Raw genomic sequence first — 21,440 nt, 5'->3', positions numbered from 1 at the left:
TACAAGTCAGTAGAACACACAACAAAAGGACATTGGATGTTTTCAAGGTATTTCATAATAAAGAGATAATAAGGCTTATCCCATGAGGCTCACCCTGATGGGGGATATTATTTTTATGCCTTTACATATTGTTTATATATATGCTCGGTGTTTGAGAGAGTGAAGGAGACAGAGGGTGAGTCAGAGAGACAAACCCAGGAAGAGACAATGAAACAGCAAGTAACACAGAGTCTATCCAACTGCTCACTGATCCCATAGGAATCTGAATCCCCTCATGGACTGAATCCTGCATTTTCTCTGGCTCTGTGAGCAGTTATGAACTGTCTGTACGACAGACAACATGGCAGGGGAACAGTTACTCTCTGTTCAACTGTTCTGTATACATCGCCAACAAAAAGCAATGGGAATCACATTGCAGCATGAGTAAACTTCCAGCTCCACACCAGCAATGGCTTCAGTTCACAATTACCTAAATCTATTCAATGAGAAGAATTTCATCAGAATGCAAATGTGGTACGGGAACCAGACTGGTACAAAGCCTTAAAAACATCTCTTTCAATTCTACTGGCACTAATAGTGTTGCACACTGTTCAACGATCAATTATTCAGGCCGATTTATGCTTTCATGCAACATCTATGTTATAAAACTACCAGTTACATCCTGCACAGAGCAGGAGTGAGTCTTTCAGAGTTATCGTGTCATGTGGCACAAAATAAACACTCAGTCCGGATATCAAGAGTCAGATGCTGAATCATTTTAGAACTCTGGATTAGACCCAAGACTGCATTAAAGTCTCCTCCTCTACCTACCAAACAAGCCGAGGCAACAGCATGGTTAACTAAGAAGCTCATACGTATCCCACAGCTAACAGTGGGGTATGGAGCTTTTTTAGGACGAAGAGTACAAATGGTCAGAGGTTCTTATGCAGCAATCCTTTATAAATGTATTTTAGATTATATGAAATGGCAGCATATTTGAGTGAGTTTAACACTATTAAATCATGATTTGTCAATTTCCACATCAAAGATTCTTTTTTAACATACTGATGGTTGTGTGAATCTGTGGCTTTAATTTAACAATGAGACAAAGACTTAGATGCCTAGATGTTATAGCCAATCCACAAAAGAGGAGTTTGCATTAAAACCCAAATACATAGACATGTACCATTAGAAGTACTGACACTTAACTTGTGTTGGCTGCCTACATGGTTAGGATGGGGCCTCTTTACAGTAACTTCCGAAGTTTGGAATCCTGTCTTATCTCAGTTTAGGATGACATTTAGAATGTTTCCTATCTTTGAAACTTTAAGTTAAGATAGCACCAGCAAGTAGGATGTATATCTGGAATAAGACCCTTGGACGATTCACTCTTTCCTGTGACTGGATTATAATTCAACTTCATCAGTTATTTTCTCTCCATTCAGTATCCAAGGTTCTCATACAGTAGACCATAGTCCACATATGATTATACTTGTGTGTAAATTATGTGTTCAGATATATTAATATATATTAGAGTAACATCATCAGATAACACCGCCTGTGTTCAACAGGCGGAGGAGACTCTGGATGAAAACAGATGTGTGTGTGTGACAGAGAGGTTAACGCGGTGACAGGAAGAGCTTTGGAGGAACAACAAAAAACTAGAACAAAATGAGTCACGTGGAAAACCCAACTGGTGACGGTAAAGAGGAGGAAATACATGTTTTGAAAGCCAGCTCAGATGAAAATGTGCGGTTACAAAACAAGAGTCAGACTCAGGTCTGGTGATCACAGTGACTTTGTGCACACTGTGGCCATGGTCACCCCATAACAAATACTGGAAAAACCTTTTTAGTTTTTATTTTGGAGTACAGTAACCTTCACACTCCCATTTGTTGGGATAGATTATTTTTAATGAATGCCGTGAGACCTCTCTAGAAGATTTTAAGTTTAATATGCATTTGTGAAAATAGTTAAAATCATGATTATTTCCATCGAGACTAAAGGACAATAGGACCATATGAAAAAAACAAGAGAGCAAACTGAGCATAACACACAAGGTATGGATTCAACATTCAATAAAACCGATCGATTCCAGTAAGGAGCTTGTTGTTTAGTTTAAATTAGCATACGGAGACTTTTTGCTCTGTAGCTGCACTGCAGTGAAACCCCACAGGAGCCTGAACCTGGTAAAGGCCCAGATGCTTCTGTTCTCTACCATATACTATCAGTTGTTGGTCAACTCAGCTGTGAAGAAGGTGACCACCCTGGGACTCAACTTTTAAACCATTTCCTGAACAAATATGAATAAAAGTAAAACGTCCATCTTTGGAACGTTATGGTTGTGACGATATGTCATCAGTCATCAGAGTTTAACCCAAGCTGACACCAAAAGAAGGAACTTAATTTAGGATCCTCTCACCTCGCTTTTTGACTTCATATCACTTTGGATTGTCAGCTGGTTTTTCATTCTTGTATTTAATATCAATAATATTGTATACTGCGTTATATCAGTATGTATTTTTCAGCTACTTAAATTATAGCCGATAGATTATCTGCTGATGAAAATCAATTGGTGCATTTCTAGTTTTTTATGTACTTTTAGGACATTTAAAGAGTCAAAACTGGTGTTTGTTTTTGCTGAGTTAACATTAGTGTCAGTTAGATTTGGTTTGGTCAGAGCTATGGAATAGTAAAGTGTCCATCATTCCTTACCTTCAGTACATAATAAAATACAGGTTATGAACTTCTTTTAAAACACAAAAATGTGAAATCATCGTATCACTATCGACCATTAGAAGCAGGCAAAAAAAACCCCAACGTATAGTTCATCCCAGTTCTATTGCATAACACTGGTGGCTGGACAAGTGACAACAACATGCAAGACAATTACATAAAGAGTTAAAAGAGACAACTACATTACACAAGGTGTTGTCCAACGGTACATTTTACTCAAAGCTAACCAAAGACTTTACTGAGAGCGCCAACACCATCAAATATAACATTAATCTGCAAAAAAAAACGTGTTCATCGTTCATCACCATTTTTCTTCTAAATGTGCTCCATGGAGCCGTTCCAGGATTTACATCATCAGCTTTTAGCTCTGTGGCTCTAGGCCTTTGGGCGAGAAGCTCTCATGTTCTCAAATATTAATTGAGCCATTAACCACAGTTACAATAAGTTAATTTGTTCATTCAGCGATATTAATAGGAACCTTTCGACAATGTTGGTGCTTCGTTAAGTTGCAGACCGTCCCTATGCCTAAAAGGAGCTGAGAACCGAACGTTTCATGTTATTATGAAGACAGGCTGGTCCATCGATCACAGAACACAGCCTGACACAAACAGGTTGCTTCTAATCAATCCTCACGACAGTAGCTATGTTTCTTTTAAATACTGGGTAGGTAAGAGGACAAAATCTCTGGCCTGCACGTATCAGCTGAATGGAAAGAAAAGTAATGGACTCCCTGTTGCATGTTTGTCCTGCAAGCCTGCTTTAACCTTAACCGTGACCACGTGATCGTCTACTGGTTCCCGAACATTTTAATGGCTGGCGTGAATTATAAACAATGTAATGGGATATTGAGAGACATGTCAACCAGCAAGCCAAGCACAAGGATGTTTTGAATAATAATGGTGAGCACATCAGTGTGATGGCCTACGGATGGAATGAGACGAGATAAAAGGGGACAATACTCTGATATTACACTGCAAACATGTAAAGCCCCTTTCTTTCACCATTTCAGTAGCAAAAAAAACCTCCACCTTACAACATGGCTGTTTAACCCATTTTAAAGGTCACCTACTGTAAGGATTGGCTACACTACCGGGTCTACTGCAGTTGACCTCTAAACCATAACACAGAGATCACAGATCACAGAGCCCTATTTCACACCATGGACCTCCATCTGAACATATTGTGGTTGTTAGATGTGATTAATATTAAACTTATATAGTTGTCAACTACAGTTGAAGATAGATCACTGTGGAGGAAGTGAAACCTATGATCAGAATAGTCACTCGTATGACTCTTAATCACATTGGGCTCACTTCTATAGTGACTTAAATGGGTGGCGAGCTACCGGCAGGCCGGCAGGCTGGAGGACCCAGGCAGTACTGCTGGGCCCTCTGGAAGGGAGGAACGGGAGAACCAGAACCAGGACGAAGGCGGCAAGACCACCAGACCCTGCTGCATTAAAATGAGAGGTTTCCTAATGGGACTATGGTGATCAGAGTTGACAGAGGTTCTGGGTTCCAGGCTTGCTTGATTGTCAAGGGTCAATCCCCACAAAAAGAAACCAAAGCCTACCCTTTCCTCAGCTACAGACAGCAATAGAGCTAGAAAACAACTTAATTCATCTCTTACTGATCTGTGTGTGCTTTTCTGTAAAATCTTAAGTATTTAATACAAATAACACCTTTATGAAAATGCAGAGCACCTTTAGACAGTGTGAGCACACTAAAAACAATCAAACACCATCTCGATGAAACTGAGCGACGACAAACGTATCTAGGAACTCTGCAAATGTAACAGCGGTGAAGCACAGTCGGTGTGCGACACCTAACCGTTCAATCGGGTCAACACTGCAAAGCTGACAATGATTTTGTTCGCATTGCGATCAGACCTCAGCCGGGAAATGATCAATCAAAATTGTCGTGTCACGGTTCAGACTCACGGAGGAGAGAGTGAACTGCATCAGCACGGCTCGGCATCCGATAAGGCGATCCATGATAAGGCTTCAGAACACTGGCAGGCTTCCAACGCTCCGCCTGCACAGCGAGTTACATTAACATATTAGCTGCCAATTTCACAAGACTTTCACAGCCGACATAGTTACCGTTACAAAACAGCTAAGCCGATTCATCCTAGGAGCCTCTTAAAACTGAGCAGCAATGCAAGACATTGCTGAGGCACTGAGAATAACGACTACCTGCTACATTTCACTCCTGTCAAGTAAAAAAAAAAGGCCATTTCTCTTGGATTGAAATACAGTTAAGAGCATTTTAACTAAACTCTATGATAACTATGTTAATGTAGAGCCACATTATGGTTAATATGATGTAACCGTTACATTAATAACACTTGCACAGAGTTCCCACACAATAACTGTTACATGTTGTTATCTTACTGGCAAACAGAACTACACTCTGGCAGGATATCAGTTTGTGATTTTAACACAAAAAAAATCTGTAAAGTCAACAAGATGAACTTTCTAGATCAAATAAGAATGACTGAAGACTCAAGTAAACAGTGTTGGGGCTAATATAAACACAAACCTTTTCTTATGGTTGACCATAAGACAGTCATATCAAATATCAAAACATTTGGTTTGTGCAGGAAATGATTACCAAAAGAAAACATCCAACTTGAAGCTCTACTGAGAGAGCTGGGGTACAGCTGGCCTGCAACTAACAGTTCTGTGTGAAAAAGGACCATCACAGTTTTCCTCGAACCCAGACTGGCATCACGTCTTGTTTTGTTCAACCAGCAGTCTAAACCCCAAAGATATTCTGTTATAATAATAAGACGAGGAAAAGCAGCTATTTATCACATTTAAGAAGTAGGACCATCAAACGTTCGCCAATTTTGCGTGGAAAGCTGCAGAAACAGACCAACTAAACAACTAATCAATGCAGCTCTAGTACACAGCAATCACGATCAGAGACCATACCAACACGAAGTTATATGCATCAGCACTTTACAACAGTTACATTAAGAAACTTCAATCAACCCTGAGCTTCACAAGAACAGATACTTCTCTATGATCCATCCCAGAGAGGATATAAGTTAATTCATTGTTTTTAATAAACATACTGTACATTCCAGTAGCAACAGTGAGCCTTGCATTTTCTCTCAACAGAGGGGCTTATTGAATCTTTTATCAACATCACAGAGTCACAGCTTTGACTCTGTGGATTCTGATATACTATGACAGTGGTGTAGAAACTTCATAACTGATAATTAAACTCCATGTTACCTGTATAAATATGTATTGTCCTTTCTGTGCTTCACTTTGTATTACAGCACAATGTAATCACAATGGCACAGATCCACCTCTCCCATTAATGGGGCAGAACTGTAATCGCCGCTAAGTCATTGGAGCTACCCTTGACATACACTACCTGGGTGAGGCCGGCAGCACTCCAGTAAATCAGTCACAGCTGAGCTGACGGATGAATAAGCAATGATTCAGGTGAGCGACTGATCGCTGCAGACACATGCAGCCACAACGTGAGACAAGCAGCCGGACACTGCATCGAGGGACGGCTGTTTAATAAATTACACCATCCGCTGCCAGTGGCACTGGGTTACACTCACGCATGCAAGCTACATTGCTCAAAGACAGTTTGGGTTAAACAACAATCTGTGGTTGGACGATTTAAGCTAAGTGGTGGTTGGGAAATCCGAAATAACAGCTTCTGGAGTGACATTGTGAATAATTAATCGACAGTGCTCGGCAATATCAGCAACATTTACATCACCACATTCTTAAATGGGAACTTAATTCTACCGACCTTTATAGAAGGCAATGTGCTGTAGACTGTTCTGCTGAACATGGACGCTCAGTGTGAGTTCTATGAAGTTACGTTTGTTGTTCAAGGCCACAGATTCAGTTTCACGCTGCATTATCACAATTCATTTTAGTTGCTTCATCTGTCTATTTGATTGTAAAAAAAAAAATTGGACAAGCAATGAGTACAATTACACATTCCAGTGAAGGTAGTGTAGCATATACACCATTCATTATTTACCACCAATTAATTAGACTGCAGAGTGGAAACTATTCAGACACATGGTGCACACTGATGACTGCATTAGCACTAACAATGTGCAGCACAAAGTACTCGATATACAGTAGACATAGTGAAAGCATCCTTTTACTGAAAGTTACAATATAACATGTTATGTCTTCAAGACTTGAGGGGAAAGCACTCCAAAACCCTTCAATATCAAGATATAGCCTTTTCATTATAATAATAAGTATTCAAAGTTGATCTACTACCACACACTGACTTGTAACTGTGCCAAGTCATAAAAAGCTGATAAAAGCTAATAATCGCTCTTTGGCACAAAAAGCAAAAGTTGAAAAGGTCGGAAAGTAAGAAAGTCTTCAATCCTTCATCGCAAAGTTACCAACATAACATTCGCATTATATATTAAACACAAATACACAATGTTGAGTTTCAACATGTCTTGGCTCCTCATTACACGTACAGGAGTTCACCTCAAAAACACATTCAAGAGTTAAAGTCAAAACAAGAAAGGAACCCCAACTCTCTCCCAAGCGTCTTATTTCAAATGAAGAACAGTAACAATATTCTGTTATCCTTTCACAGAAGCTAAAATCAAGCTCATCAAAATAATCCTACATGGACTACGAAACAAAAATCACACCTCGGCTGTGGTGCACTGGTCTGAGTATTGCAGTATTGTATTGACTGAGCGATATGACACAATATGATGATTCTCACGGAGACACTCGTCTCGGCCTCGCAGCACTGCTGCTCCGCCATAATTAATACCATATTGTTCTCCCTTTTTCGCAGGGTGATATCACAAACAGAGTTTGTTTTCCTCTGCCATCGGAGCTGTGAAATAAGTGTTATTTATGGCGCGATCGTCTTTGTGCAAGAGGATCCGAGATGAGCTGTGAGGTGGGCAGCAAAGTGGAGCCATTATTTCTCCTGCCAGGGGCCACCCGTACACAGCACTGTTACAACATACTGGACGCCACGCATAGGAGCCCGAGTATCACATAGTCGCCATGTGACCTAAACATACGCTGCTCAAGCTTTCATGCAGCAGTTAAACTACGTTGATTTGATATTTCAAGTGTATGAAAAGTTATAATTCAAGGCAAAGCAGTTAAAGTCTGCATACCTCTGGCAGGGCTGTAACCAACCATACATTCCCTGATAATAGTAATGTACAGTTATGGAGTCAATTATTTTTCCATTCAACTTTTTTTGAAAATTCCGCTAACTAACAAACAAGCAGACTATTTGATTTCAGGAAACATGGTTGTCTTAAAGTAGTTCTCCGTCCAAAATCTATCTTTTGACTATCAAGCAAAGATGGCGGTTTGAAGGGGGTAGTTTCATATTTCATAGAGAGGATGTGGTCATAAATTGTGGTCAACTTGAAAACATATCAGTCGGGTTAAAATGGGTTTCCAAAGAATCCAAACATCTATAAATAATTATCCAACCGCTCCAGCAACAGAAGACCCTTTTATATTGTATAATTCATGCTGCGAAAAGAAAAGGAACTTCTGCGTTTCATTGGGGTGGGCGACAGAGTATCTGTTGATATCTCTATCTTTTACAGTTTGAAATCTACTGACAGTGAGAGCGTTAAGAGAGACGTCTCACTTGCCACCACTGGATGGATGAGTGGGAGGGTGACTGTATATTTTGGGTGGAGTATCACTTTAAGTTCAGCATTGAGCTACCATCAAATTAAAAGATCTGCAAAGGTGCTATTTTGTCAACCAAAGACTGCAAGCTTCACTTTTCTTCCCCACCAACAGTGCACGTACACATTTTGAAAGGAAAATAGCTCAACATGGCAGCTTAGATGTGCCATTAGCTCGAAGGCCTAACCACACTGATTACTACACACCCTCACCACCACATATGCTGAACAGAAGTCAGGTTCATGTTGAGCACTCGGTATCATAGCTGTTACTATGAGACTATGGTTGCCGTTGTCTCGACCACATCCTCCCGTCTCTTCGGCGAAGCAGTTTAACAAGAACCGAAAGGCTCTGCCCGACAGTGTGAAACAGGCCGCCTTGTTAACAGCGGTGCAACCCTTCATCAGCACCGTCTGCGATACTCGATCAGTCTCAGCTGTCAAAAACACCTTCAAGAGAATATTGGCATGCAGACGAGGCCACGGCGTACTGCATTCCCCATTGGACATTCTAAGATTTGCCTTCACTCAAGTATGAAATGTGATTCATGACATATTTGTTCTTTCTCCATCAAAAAACACATTTTACTGAACATGCTACTTACATATTTTCACATGACTGTTCTCTGCCTCACAATATTAATAAAGAGTTTATGTAACATGGCGGTGTAACTCTTTTTAGTTTGTTGGTGTGCGAGTAGTATTACATGACTTTATTATGTTTGATGTTGTTTCTATGTTGATCAACCCAAACCTTGGTAACAGCCCATGGTCTCTTAATGTTAACTTAACATGACATCCATTGTGGCTTCAAGCATCATCATCATCACCACCGTGATCACCATTGAGGCAGCTGTGGTTTAAGAGGTAGAGCGGGTCATCCGCTAGTCAAAGATTGGTGGTTTGATCCCTGGCTCCTCCAGCTGTTGAAGTGTCCTTGTGCAAGACACGAAACCCCGATTAGCTCACGAACACTGTCCCATCGGTGTGTGTGTGTGTGTGTGTGTGTGTGTGTGAATGAGCATTTTAATTAGTAGCAAGAAAGGCGCCTGGATACCCTGGCACTGGACAATCATGTGTGCTCTTTCACTCGAGTCTGAGAGCCGAGCTGCGACAACGGGCCGTGGACTCGCCAGGCCTCTCTCCCTGTGGGCTGACCGACCAGCGAGCGGGTTGGTGGCGTTTTCGGCAACCCACCACACCGGTCTTGAAACACGGACCTAGTATCATCTACCGTGCTTTGAGGGTGTGACTTTCTTTATATCTTACAAACAATGCACCTTTGATTAAATTCTTCACTAGAAGAGTGAAGAATGCCTCCCTTCAAGACAAAGATTGGAAAAAGGTGCCAGACTTAAGTTTACTTTTGCTCAATTCCTGGATCATGATTATGTTATTTGATCCCATAGACACCCAATATTGCCCAACACTGCTGTCTGACATAACTTCAGACTAAATATATTAAAAACATCTTTCCTCAGGAATGTATTGGTTTCTGACTCAGGGAAAGTGGGAAAAACTACTGTATCTGAATTACCTCTTCTTCTAGATCGCACATATTTTGGCTATTCTATGTGATTTTCTTTTGATAACTATAACTATAATAACATGTTTTTTCATTTCCATTCACTGAGCCTCCCCTGAAACTCAAACACTTTGGAAATCTCTGCACTTGGGCACAAAATAGTTTGCAAGAGCAAAGAAATGTTTACAAGAGCACAGAGTTCTTCACAGATCTAGCCTTTTTAACTCTGCTCCTGAAGTGCACCAGATTGATGCATTTTACCTTAAAATGTACAAAATGTTCTTCTACATGCAAGATGTTTTCAAAGTCACCGAGTACTCATGTTCAACAATCGTGATCTCCATATTGATTGGATTATCGAGAATATGATTTTTCCATAATGGAGCAGCCCAAATTGGACAAGGGCATTCATCTTAACAAGGTCAGCAATCACAGGTTTTCCAAGCAGAGTTATATAAAGAAGAATTTCTCCGTATCTTCTTTTAAAACAGGTTATGAGTTGAATCCCTTCAAAAACCTCTTATTCAAATAGACTTCCACGTGTTTGGACAGAGCCTGTAGCTCACAGGAGTGGACCCATCACAGAAACGGCCTGCGCACTGAGACAGGTCCTTGTGAGGCGAGAGATTACTCGGGACTTTACAAAGCAGAAATGTCAATATCACCCCCATCAATCTCCAGGCAGAGTCCGAGCTCAACATCCACAATGTGTCGAAGAATGTGTTGCCTGTAAAAACACTCCCCGAGAAACGATGAGCAGCGGAACTCCGTCCACTGCCAGAGAACGTTCCCAAAGCAGAGAAATCTCACTGGAAGCATCAAATCATAGACCCAATAATGGTATCGATTATGCACATGGTAGTGGACGATTAAACCAAATCCACTCAGGACACACCAGACACTGACATTTGAAAAGTGCATCTCAACAAATTCCTTACACAGGTCATGCATTTTAAATCCAGCGGGCCCTAGAGGGGCACCTCACAATGTATATGATAAGGTAATACTCTCTACGGGTAGAGTACAGTTATTGTGAAGAATAGTGTTATAATGAATCCTTTGTTCAGTTTAACAACCCGTCACCATGTTCAACTTACTCCTTCAGAGCTTCATAGCGGACATTGTGACAGCAGCAGAGGCAAGACGGACATTACAGCGTCTGTGACGTTAACTACAAATATTCCAGGTTTTGCATTTATTCCGAAAAAGACAATATTCCTACTAAGCTGTTTACATGGCTAATAAAAATGAATATTCACGTTGACATGCAGCCGTGTTTTTCGACCGTTTGAACAAAGCCTCCTTCTTTCATTCCTTCAACCACCTTCTTAGAAAGGTTACCGATAAGTGCGCACATCCAACAATCCGTAGATATCCAAGTCTCTCATAATGTTTAAAAGTAGCTGTGTTTCTCCTTCCGACCAGAAACGTGAGCTTTTCTTTGAGGCGTGCATCTCTGCGAACTGTTGGTAGTCGGTTTGTGTATAACTTCTGCACGGGCAAGAGGCCTAATGCTCCTAAAACCCAAATATTATCAGCATATTCCACACGTCTTACATGGAAAAAGCTACATTCAGAATAACACATAATTCAGAATAATGCTTTCTACCTGACCCACAAAGAAATTCAGAATATTGTCATATTGGGAATAAGAGTGGAACGTTAGTGTGCAGGTTAACGTAGTCAAAGTTTTTGAAGACTTTCAACATAGTGCCGATTACTGCAATGAGAGGAAGTGTCATCATCTTGGTTAAGCAATACTCACAACGGCCATACTCTGGAGACAAGTACAGTAAATTGCAACGCTTCAGACTGAAAGTCAGAATTACAAAGAGTCTAACATCAAATAGTTTAAAAATATGAATCTGTTAACAGGTATGTTTGTTATTTGCACATCTTTCTAAGACATGTACACGTCATAAGAGCATCCAGGACCAGCACCTGGAGCAGGTTAAGGATTTTCTCTGATCACCGATGTTTCTTTTACGTCAATATGAGATATCTTATTGTGTTACTCAGTACTATATTCGTATTATGCCAACTGTAAGCTGCACTTTCTCAATGTTAAGGCAGACCCCATCGAGTGTGAGGTCAACATACAAGACACTCAGGAGCCCTGCATCACTGTTACTACCGTTCTACATGATGTGCTGCTGTACTGCACAGTCTGAGCTGCTGCTGTTCACTTTATGGACACTCCCTCTCATTCGCTCTGAAGTGCAATATTTAATTGCGTGTTAGTTGCCGGTCTTTGCTGCTCCCTAAGAAAACATTACCGTATTAACGTCGGCCCACTTTCATCCATGTGCAAGCTTTATTATAATATTCAAATATGCATTAAACATATCTGTTTTAGCCTCTATATTATTGGTATAATGAACTTAGTACCTTCACCCACATGCTTTTTAATCGCATGCAAGAGTTGCGGATATACTATTTTTCTGTCGTGCCTCTTTCACTGCTTTGTGCCGGTACTTCCCTGCTATTGCAAATACATGTTCCCCTTTTGGGAGCAATAAAGATCCTCCTATCTCACCCTGTGTCCACAGCCGTTCACATGTAGCTAGACTGCTGACATTCAAGATAATAAAACAGGAGAAGCACTGCTACACAAATCCCATGCAGAAAATCATCATCAGACAAAGTACAGGATGTGCTTCTGGTGATCCCCTTACCGGCCTGTAGTGAGGAAAACACCACCTATTTCACTGACATGGCACCGGCGAGATTAGTGAAGAGGAGGCAGAAGATGTGCATAAAAGAGAGTAATTAAATGAAAGCAGGGGTTGTGCGTTGTAACTTCTAACAGCCTGCGTTCTAGGGTAGATGTGCAGAACGAATGGCACAAACAACGAGACTGGAACTTCCCATGTTTACCTTGATAATGCTGCTCCTGCGTGGTATTTCACATTTGGCATCCGATCCAACAGAGGTGTTGGCGGTGTCCACCCCGGCTTGGCTGCCAGGTGCGACGAAGGATCCCGAACCGACCATATTGTCCGATATCCCACAGTCTCCATTCGAGACCGACACTTCGCAATGCGTCTTGCCAGCGTCTCCGTCGCCGTGCACGGCCGTATCCCCAAGATTCAATGGAGGCAGGCGGCTGCCGTCCTCCTCAAACTCCGCCATAGGCACTTTCGAGCACACACACACACACACACACACACACACACACACAAGCTGCTGGTGTAGCAAAGCCTTATGTTTTCAGCTTTCCTCCAATTTCCTGCCTTCGCCTATTATTGCCTCGTTGTAACATTTGCACGCAATTCTGCCATATCATCTCATCTCTCGGTGCACATATCGGTCAGCTTCCAACAGTCAGAGGGGGCTCCGTGCACCGCGCTGCTCTGCAAAGACAAACCACGGGCGATTAGCATAACCAGGCACAATGTGACATTATAGCAGCATTTAACACGTTGATAGTAGCCGCTATTTCACGCCGTAGAGCCACACTGGAGGAGCGTTGAGCAGCAGTTAAGAGCGGATCTTCACCGTAGTAAACCCACCCTCTTCTGTTAGACAGCAGTCGGTGACGTTATAAGTTGAATAATAATAAAAGCGTGTTTTAGTTATCAGTTCATTCAACTCTCCCTTAAAACTCGACGCCCAGCTGACGGTAACGCGCGGTGGCTTTGTGTGTACTTGCCTTTTGAGCGGACTTGTTTCTCCATGGAAAGGACTCGGTCTCTTCCTTCCTAAGTTGTTGCTGCAACAGAGAAAAGCCGACGACCGTGTTGTGTGTGTGCTGCTGTGCACTGAGCCGAGCTAGTGAGCTAACCAGCACAACGCAAAGTCCAGTCAATACAGCCCCGGTTGTTTACGGAAGCCCATTTCCGCCAATAACAAAAAAAAAAAAGTAAAGTTTCTCTTTTTTTTGTAATTTAAAAACAAAAACAAAAGAAATTACAAAAATAAAATGCACCAACACTTTTGCTGCATCCTTCTGTAACCATGACACTGACCAGATGTTTCCAGTTGCTGTTCAATGAAGGTTGCCACCTTCTTGCTTAAAATCCTTTGCAGGGTGCGTTTGCTGAGTACAATCCATAAAGTGAAGTATTTCATGTGTTGTAAAGCCACGTTTAAAGAAGTCTTCAATGTACTTACAATACATACTTCAAATGTAGGGTGACCTATGAAGAGCTGCTTCTATGCCTGTTGTGTTAAAGTATCTTATCATTTTTACTTTCTATCTCATAGTTTCTTTTTTTCTTGTATTTTATTTTTGTAAATTAAAAATAAATATATATTATTATTCATTTATTTTTGTGATTTTTAATTTTTTTTGCTGGTGGAAATGGGCTTCCATAGTTGATAGCCTGGTTAGCAAAAAAAAGAGCAAAACATGTCTTCCAACGTCAGTTATTCGCGACAGACAGTAGTTTTCTTTTCAGCCATTTGAGTTAAATAAAATAACTTGCCATTAAGTGTCTCTCGTAGAAGTACATCTACAAACGGTCAATCAAACCTTATTCTTTTTTTCACTGACAGGCTAGAAACGCCTCCTTTTACATTCCTGCAGAACAAATAAACCTGTATACTCATAGAAAAGGACTTTAAAGTCTTTCATTTTGGTCACTAAATAGACGTCTTTTGTATTGTTGCATGTATTTTGCATGTAGAAACAAGTAGGATAGTTATAGCATGTGGAGCAATACTACAACAGATAGTTTTCAATGCATGTCCCGAGGCTGGACTTTAAAATACACAAAACCATATATATATATGTATATATACACAAACATATATATGTATATATATATATACACACACACACACACTGTATATAATAAGAAGCAAGGCTATACCAAACACCTTTACTGGGTTGAAATGTCAACCTCACTGGGTCTGAATCAGGCTGGTAATAGTATTTACCTGACTAAATAAAGGCTTTATAACTTGTGCTGCCTCAGGGTGTCTGTAGTGCTTCTTATTTTCTGTATGAATAATATCCATGCTGTTGATTCAGAAGCTATATTTGACATCCCTAAAGGACAGACAGAAAGGCACACGTGACTTCTTTTTTTCTGTTTCCAGTCACATTGTGTTTCAGGTCTTCCTCTTTACGTGGACAGTGCACGGAGACCGTGAACTAATCTTAACGGTGATGTAACAACAGTCTTCACTGAAAAACAGCATTTTCTGCTCTTCTAATGAAACCTCCACAGCAGCCTATATGTGACCAAAAAAAAATCTTTCTTGGAGATGATCAGGAGCTTTAAAATATCAGTCACAGTCACTGCCTAACATTTAGATCACATGGCTTATAGCCTCTTGTATAAGAGACACAGAGAGTAAGTGATGAGGCATAACATTGTTCTACATGATTTAATGCATTTTATTCATCGGCCACTGGTTCAGATAAACTACACTGGGATTCAGAAGCAGGAGGTATGGTGAGCTGTACAACAGAGCCATCTGCTGGTCTACAAGGGTTATTGGTTGTTTTAGGTTATTGTACAGTGGAGACGGTATTTGACAATACACTGCTAATCAGTGTATGTTTCTAGCCGATCTGTACAGACCAGTGGCGTCCAGCCTTTTGGCCCTTAAAACCAGCAATTCTTCTTGCAAGCCCTCAGATATTTCGTGCAAACCCTGGTGGAGGTCCCGACCCTCAGGCTTGGGACCTCTGATGTAGGGTTATACTAGGTTGTTTGTGTATGGAAAGTTGATATTGAAAGAATATTACATGGCGGTCTTGACAGGAAAAAGGTGCAATGCTGTCACAACAATCAACCCACTTCTATTCATTATGCATCATTCATGTTTATTTTATCAGTATGTACAATCATGTTACCAAATAATTGCCTATTTACACATCCAGCAGATCTGGGGAAACATTAGTATTCATTTGGAGCCGTGTTTCCTCCTACCAACTCTCGAGGAAAGTATCTGTCTCTTTAGCTGCTGTATGTGCCACTAAGTTTACTAAGTTACCCCCTTACTTTCTTTGCCGTTTGGTGCTGGGCAGGTAGCGTACGGTGGCCAACCAAAACAATTAAAGACATTAAATAGCTCTGTAGAGCTCAGAGAAACTGCTGAGTCTGGTATTAATAATTATCTGTGGGTTTGTCAGAATGTGCTAACCTCGGGAATTAGAACGGGCTGCACACCATGTGCTCTGTTCTTGGCTCGGGTTGACACAACCACGTGAGGCCCAAAGGCTCCTTGCTGACGCCCAGAATCTTCACTAACTCAGCAAAATAAGAAGAAGAAAAAGACAACACAGGCAGAGGGCAGGGTCTCTGTCGATAGACACCGCCACACACTTCTAATGGGACAGTGATGATTGAGGGATTATTTTGGATCCGGATGACAGCAGCCCACAGTAGGACCCTGTAACATTTACACACTGAAGCAAAGATGAGCATCAGGTGCCTCCTCTGGTGGTTAAAATTCATTCAGCTTGTTGCTTATGTATATTCATGCAAATATGTCTATTTTCTTAGGTGGTGGCGTTAGAAGGCGGTGACACTGTGAGCCACAGTCAGGTGCGATCTGACAAACCTGATAATTTGTTCAGTGTTGTCCCCAACCACGGTAAATATTCTGTTTTTAGTTTTTCCCCAAGCTTCACCATACATACGGATATAATAACGATGTAGAAGATCCAGCACCAGGCAGTTTACATAGCAGATACTTGTAGATAATGAAGGGACTTTGGAGCCACCGTATTGTATATGTGAAGTGACACCTAGTATACGAGTATGAAGAAAAAGTTACTAATGAAACACTTGCGCTCTGACTGTTTATGTAATAAAACCAAAATGGCCACATGACGTTATCACATTCATGTTCTATGGAGGGAAGAATGACATCAAATTGAAACAAAACTAAAGCATTTAAATGTTTAATTCTTATCAACCATAACAAAATAACAGCACTTTGATTTTCAACATCATCTGTATTGTATGATTATGTGTAGAATGAACATTTTTGATTCATATTATGTTGGGCTTAGGTGAATTAACAGTAAAACCATATTTCCTGCTTTTGCTTACACATTTCTGTAACTAATAACATTGAGTTGGATGAGTCCCCCTAAGTATAGAATACAACACATCACAAAACTCTGTCCCATGGGGTTTTGATTAGAGATTGATATATAAAAACACTCCCTAAACATCCACTAAAACTTAAGGCAATCAGTAGTAAGCCACATTTTTCTGCTTGCGTCATTGTTATATTAATATAAGCTCACAGGAAATTGATTACAGTTGCAGTAGCTTGCTTCATAGACAGAGAACCAACAAAGATGTAAAAAGTCTGAACTGTTTAATTACACTTTGCAGACTCAGTGGCTTCTCTTTAGGCTATTGGAATGATTTGAGTGGTGCATTTGCATGAAGCAGGACACCAAGCAGACACCAGATAATTGCTGCATCCAGTCGTGTCTTTCAAGGCTGGACAGTTGAGGTATTTGTTTATGTAAGGACAGGGGTTGGCTGAAATGAAACATTGGAGAGGTCAGCTCATCGTCTTTCTTTCTACCTCAGGAGACAATTGATCTATTTGCCGTAAAAAGAACCTCATAACATCCGTTACTTACTGCACAGTTTGTCTTCACAGTTATTGGGACAGGAAGCACACGGGGGTCCCGCCTTGTAAGGTAGCCACCCCCTGAAGTTTCCTCTGTTAAACAAATTAGAAACTTCTCCGTTTTTTGAACACAACTTCACCTGACTCAGAACTAACCTCTGGTTAAATATACAGATATATAAATAGACACTCTTACTATTCATTTTGAACCCTCACCAACGTCAAGCTCTCCCAGAAATGATACAACAAAGTCATATGTAGGGTGAATGAGGGTCACTTACGCTCGGTAATAATGGCAGGTATAGAAATAGATGTTGTTAGGGCACAAAGTCATCCCACAGCCAACTCTGTAGGAGCTGTTCCACACCACCTGACAACAAAGATAAAAACAAAACTTAAACTTTAATACTTTACTTTAATAGTAATGCATATTGCTTGTTCAAACACTGCCATGACTCATTTATGTTTTGTTTTTTTCTTTTAAACTATTTTTTCATATCAGTTTTGAAATGGAAATTGCTGTGTAGGTTTATTTGTAGTGAAAGTGTGAAAATGTATCAAAACACTGCCCATCTTTCTCTGCTAAAAGACAAATCTATCTTCTTACAATCGCAATATTGACTGTTTATGATGTTTCAATAATGCTTTTTGAAATATGCCATCTCTCCAATTAAAAAAAAAAATGATATGAAATCCTTTGGTGAAAGCAGTATTTGTCACACTCATTTTGTTCAGATAATCCACCATGAAATGAATATTTAGGAGCATTTTGAGAGCTAGAATCCACAGAAACAGTCTCTCACCCATCATGACTATTGGTCCTATATTTATTAGTCTAACTACTTGTAAGCAAACAGTTTATTTAATGTCTAGATCTTTAGCTGCTAAATGCTTTATGTTGTCTCAGAGCTGTTTCACTGAAAACAGCTGTCTGCTGGGACGGAAATGGACTCCATGAGATCAGTGAGAGTGAACCAAAACAGGGAAGTTGTGGGCCAACAAACCAAAACAGTGAGCTCAAAGACACCAAAAGACTATTGCATTACATTTGATCCATTGTTAAAATAGAATTGAATATATAAATATGGATGAATTAAAAGTAACCGTCCAATAACACAGCAACATTACTGTATGTTGTCATTACTGCTGTTGCCACATACGTTGTTTAGCTAAATGTTACCTGCGTGTAGTGACCAACCGTTTGGCCAGTGCTGGAGCCATTGGGATACAGGTAGTGTGACGCCTCGCCGTGCCAGGTGTTGATGACGTCCGTCCATGAGTACGGTGAAGACGAATAGAACAGATTCTCACCCAGTTCATATCCTGCTCGTTGGGGAGAAACACATGGCAGCACGATTAATGAGTTTCTGCAAACACACAGTGTTATTTCCATGTCTCAGTAGATTATTTTCTTTTAGATAAAACAGGGTTCATTAATAGGCCTATTGATGATAATCTCCTTAATGATTACACATCCTACTCCGTGTAATTTGTTGTTCAAAGAAGGTATTAAGACTGGAGATAAGATAATGTTCCCAGTGACTCTGACAATCAATCACGAGGTCACTCAGTTCACAGGGAACCTTTACACCGAATGCACCTCTGATGTATTATCTAAGGCGCTGGCATTTGTGGAGCAAGGTTAAAAGGAAACAAAGAAGTAAGAGGAAGAGTAAAGGAAGAAGAAATATACCATTGAGCATGCGGCTGCTGGGTGCTCCGTGAGCCAGAATACATTTGTCGACCCAGGCCTGAGCACTGGCTGCTACCTCCTCACTGTAGCTCTGTAAAAGAGGAAAAAACAATGTAACAAATCAAGCGTTTCATTTCAAAACACCCACAACCAGAATGCAGAAACAGATCTGTTCTCTCGCTAAGATATTGGTTTTGAAAATGGGATCATTTGCGATTTGAAAGACTGAAGAAATTTCAAAATATTTTCCACTCTAAATCTTAGAATATGAAAAAGGTTGTTGAAACAGGCTTCTCCTTTGAGACCAGCTGCTGTGCTTTTCATACAGCCCAGAGCCAACACTCAGCTCCAATATAAACATGAGACTTTTTATTATTTTTTTCTTCTTCTTTTGGGCAGGAACCTTACACCTCCAGAAACACCCAACTCGTTTGAAAAGGAAACGAGACATCTTTATTCTCCTGTTGACTGAAAGATTTCCATCTGTGTGCAATGCTTTTGTAGTGGTCGGGTTTGGCTCCGGATTAGATTAGAAGATGTTAACATTACTCAACTGTAATGAACATAAAAATGACATTTAAGAGTGATTATATTTATCTATGACAGACCATATAGTCAAAATGTATTTTCACATTTCAACACTTTATGATTTTCAGGCGTCGTGCAGAAGACCGCACCCACTTAAAATGTATTTAATTTTAAGTAAATATTACCCGAGCCACTTTTATTGTGCAAGTAGAAAGCAGGACGAACCATTAACAGCATGTCAGAAGCAGTAGGCTGAACCTCTCTCCGGAATGCATTGTGAACGTCAACGATCTCAGTCTGAACCGATGCGTTTTCTGGAGAAATGTCTACACACACACACACACAGACACACACACACACAGACACACACACACAGAGACACCCACACTTAAAACCACTGGGTAAACAACATATTAAAGTTATAAAATAGCCTGATATTTACTCTGGCGGCTTAATATGTATTCGCCATGACTCACAAACCTGGTTTAATTGCTCTGAAATGGTTTGACATAACAGAAGAACTTACAGAGAGGATTGTACCAAATCCCTTAATCTTATCGGGAGACTTATTGGCTTGGTTTCACAAGTTGATGCCTAAAAAAAAAACGTGTGTCTGTCTGTAAAGTCAAACACGGCAGATGCAGTTAACATTGTACTTACCTTGCTGTGGACACACCATGGCACGCAGAAACGTTTGAAAAGGAGAAGAAATTGAAGTTAAGTTCTTGTCAGGACATCGGGGGAGTAAGGAAGTCTTTACTATTTTCAAGAAGTATTTGCACCACAATGTATTTTATATTTACTTCAAAGTTAAGAAAAAAAAAGCAAAACTACTAATCGTAAAACAAGGTTCTTTCACAGTGTTACAGAGGTTATTCCTGCTTCACACACTGTTGGCTATGTGATATCTATATTTGGAATAGTGGCATTTTCTTCTATAATATTGTGAATGTTAGTGTTGTCTAAACACAAAACCATGAGTGAGATCATTTGTGTGAGCCAGTCCAGTGTGACCAAATCAATAATATTGGAATTTTCAGACTATAAAATATATATATTGATATTAGAAGAAGGTCAAATCATTAATTATTGAATATTATTCTAATTGCCCAGGCCAAGACTGGACTCTATCAATGGATCAAGTTTTATTGGCTCACCATTTAGTTTTCATGTGAAACCTTATTCTGCAGAGAACTCAATGAAGCAACATTAATACACAAAACGTCTAAAATGTACTAAAATCTCTTAAAACCAAAACTGTACTCAAGTAAACATACTTTCCAGCCTATGAAAAACACTCCGACTGCATAATGTGTTGTATCACAACTACCTTGTGTCAATACTTCTACTCACCACACTGCAGGCAGAATGCACTTGCTGCAGAGTCAAGATGCAAATCAGGAATGCAAACATTTTCCTGAACAAAAAAGAAGATTAAAAACAAACGACATTTTATATGATAGTCTGGCAAAATATTCCAGAGTAATTGGATTCTTATTTTCAAGAAATTTGATCGATCAAAAAGATATAAAAAATATGATACAATATAATCAATCCAATCGTATCATCAAATAATGGAAAGATATTAAAAACAACGTTTAGGAAAGACAGTAAAGAGGCATACCTGCCCCGAGTCTTCAGAAGGTGCAAGTGGGTTGGTGCTTTCCTCTCCCTCCTTTTAAAGACCCAGCTCCGTTGCTAACTCTTAGATATTACACATTCCCCTCAGACTGCTAATGATGCAGCATAAAC

At 40.2% G+C, this 21,440-nt stretch overlaps 2 protein-coding genes across 2 annotated transcripts in view; both read right to left on the bottom strand.

Annotated features, from left to right (window-relative positions):
- The window catches only part of plcl2 (phospholipase C like 2), a 34,720-nt gene extending 21,164 nt beyond the window's left edge, over positions 1–13,556 (bottom strand). The window contains exons 1-2 of the mRNA XM_031867373.1: positions 13,432–13,556; positions 12,797–13,272 (exon numbers count right to left, since the gene is read on the bottom strand). Of these exons, the coding sequence (XP_031723233.1) occupies positions 12,797–13,051 (255 nt within the window). The 5' untranslated portion in view covers positions 13,052–13,272; positions 13,432–13,556. The remainder of the gene's footprint in view (positions 1–12,796; positions 13,273–13,431) is intronic.
- A 3,680-nt stretch (positions 13,557–17,236) lies between these two features.
- Positions 17,237–21,101, bottom strand: LOC116394322 (cysteine-rich venom protein). The gene is made up of 7 exons (XM_031867350.1): positions 21,032–21,101; positions 19,914–20,014; positions 19,161–19,251; positions 18,648–18,790; positions 17,749–17,837; positions 17,478–17,560; positions 17,237–17,373 (listed from the first exon to the last, which is right to left on the bottom strand). Exons 1-7 carry the CDS (start codon positions 21,099–21,101, stop codon positions 17,237–17,239), a joined length of 714 nt encoding a protein of 237 aa, XP_031723210.1.
- Between the last annotated feature and the right edge of the window lie 339 nt (positions 21,102–21,440).

Source organism: Anarrhichthys ocellatus, unplaced genomic scaffold (genome assembly GCF_004355925.1).
Source record: "Anarrhichthys ocellatus isolate YVR2014 unplaced genomic scaffold, GSC_Weel_1.0 scaffold39, whole genome shotgun sequence".
NCBI classification, from domain to species: domain Eukaryota; kingdom Metazoa; phylum Chordata; class Actinopteri; order Perciformes; family Anarhichadidae; genus Anarrhichthys; species Anarrhichthys ocellatus.
The sequence above is the reverse complement of the archived record's forward strand: the minus strand, read 5'-3'. Positions and strand labels throughout refer to the sequence as shown.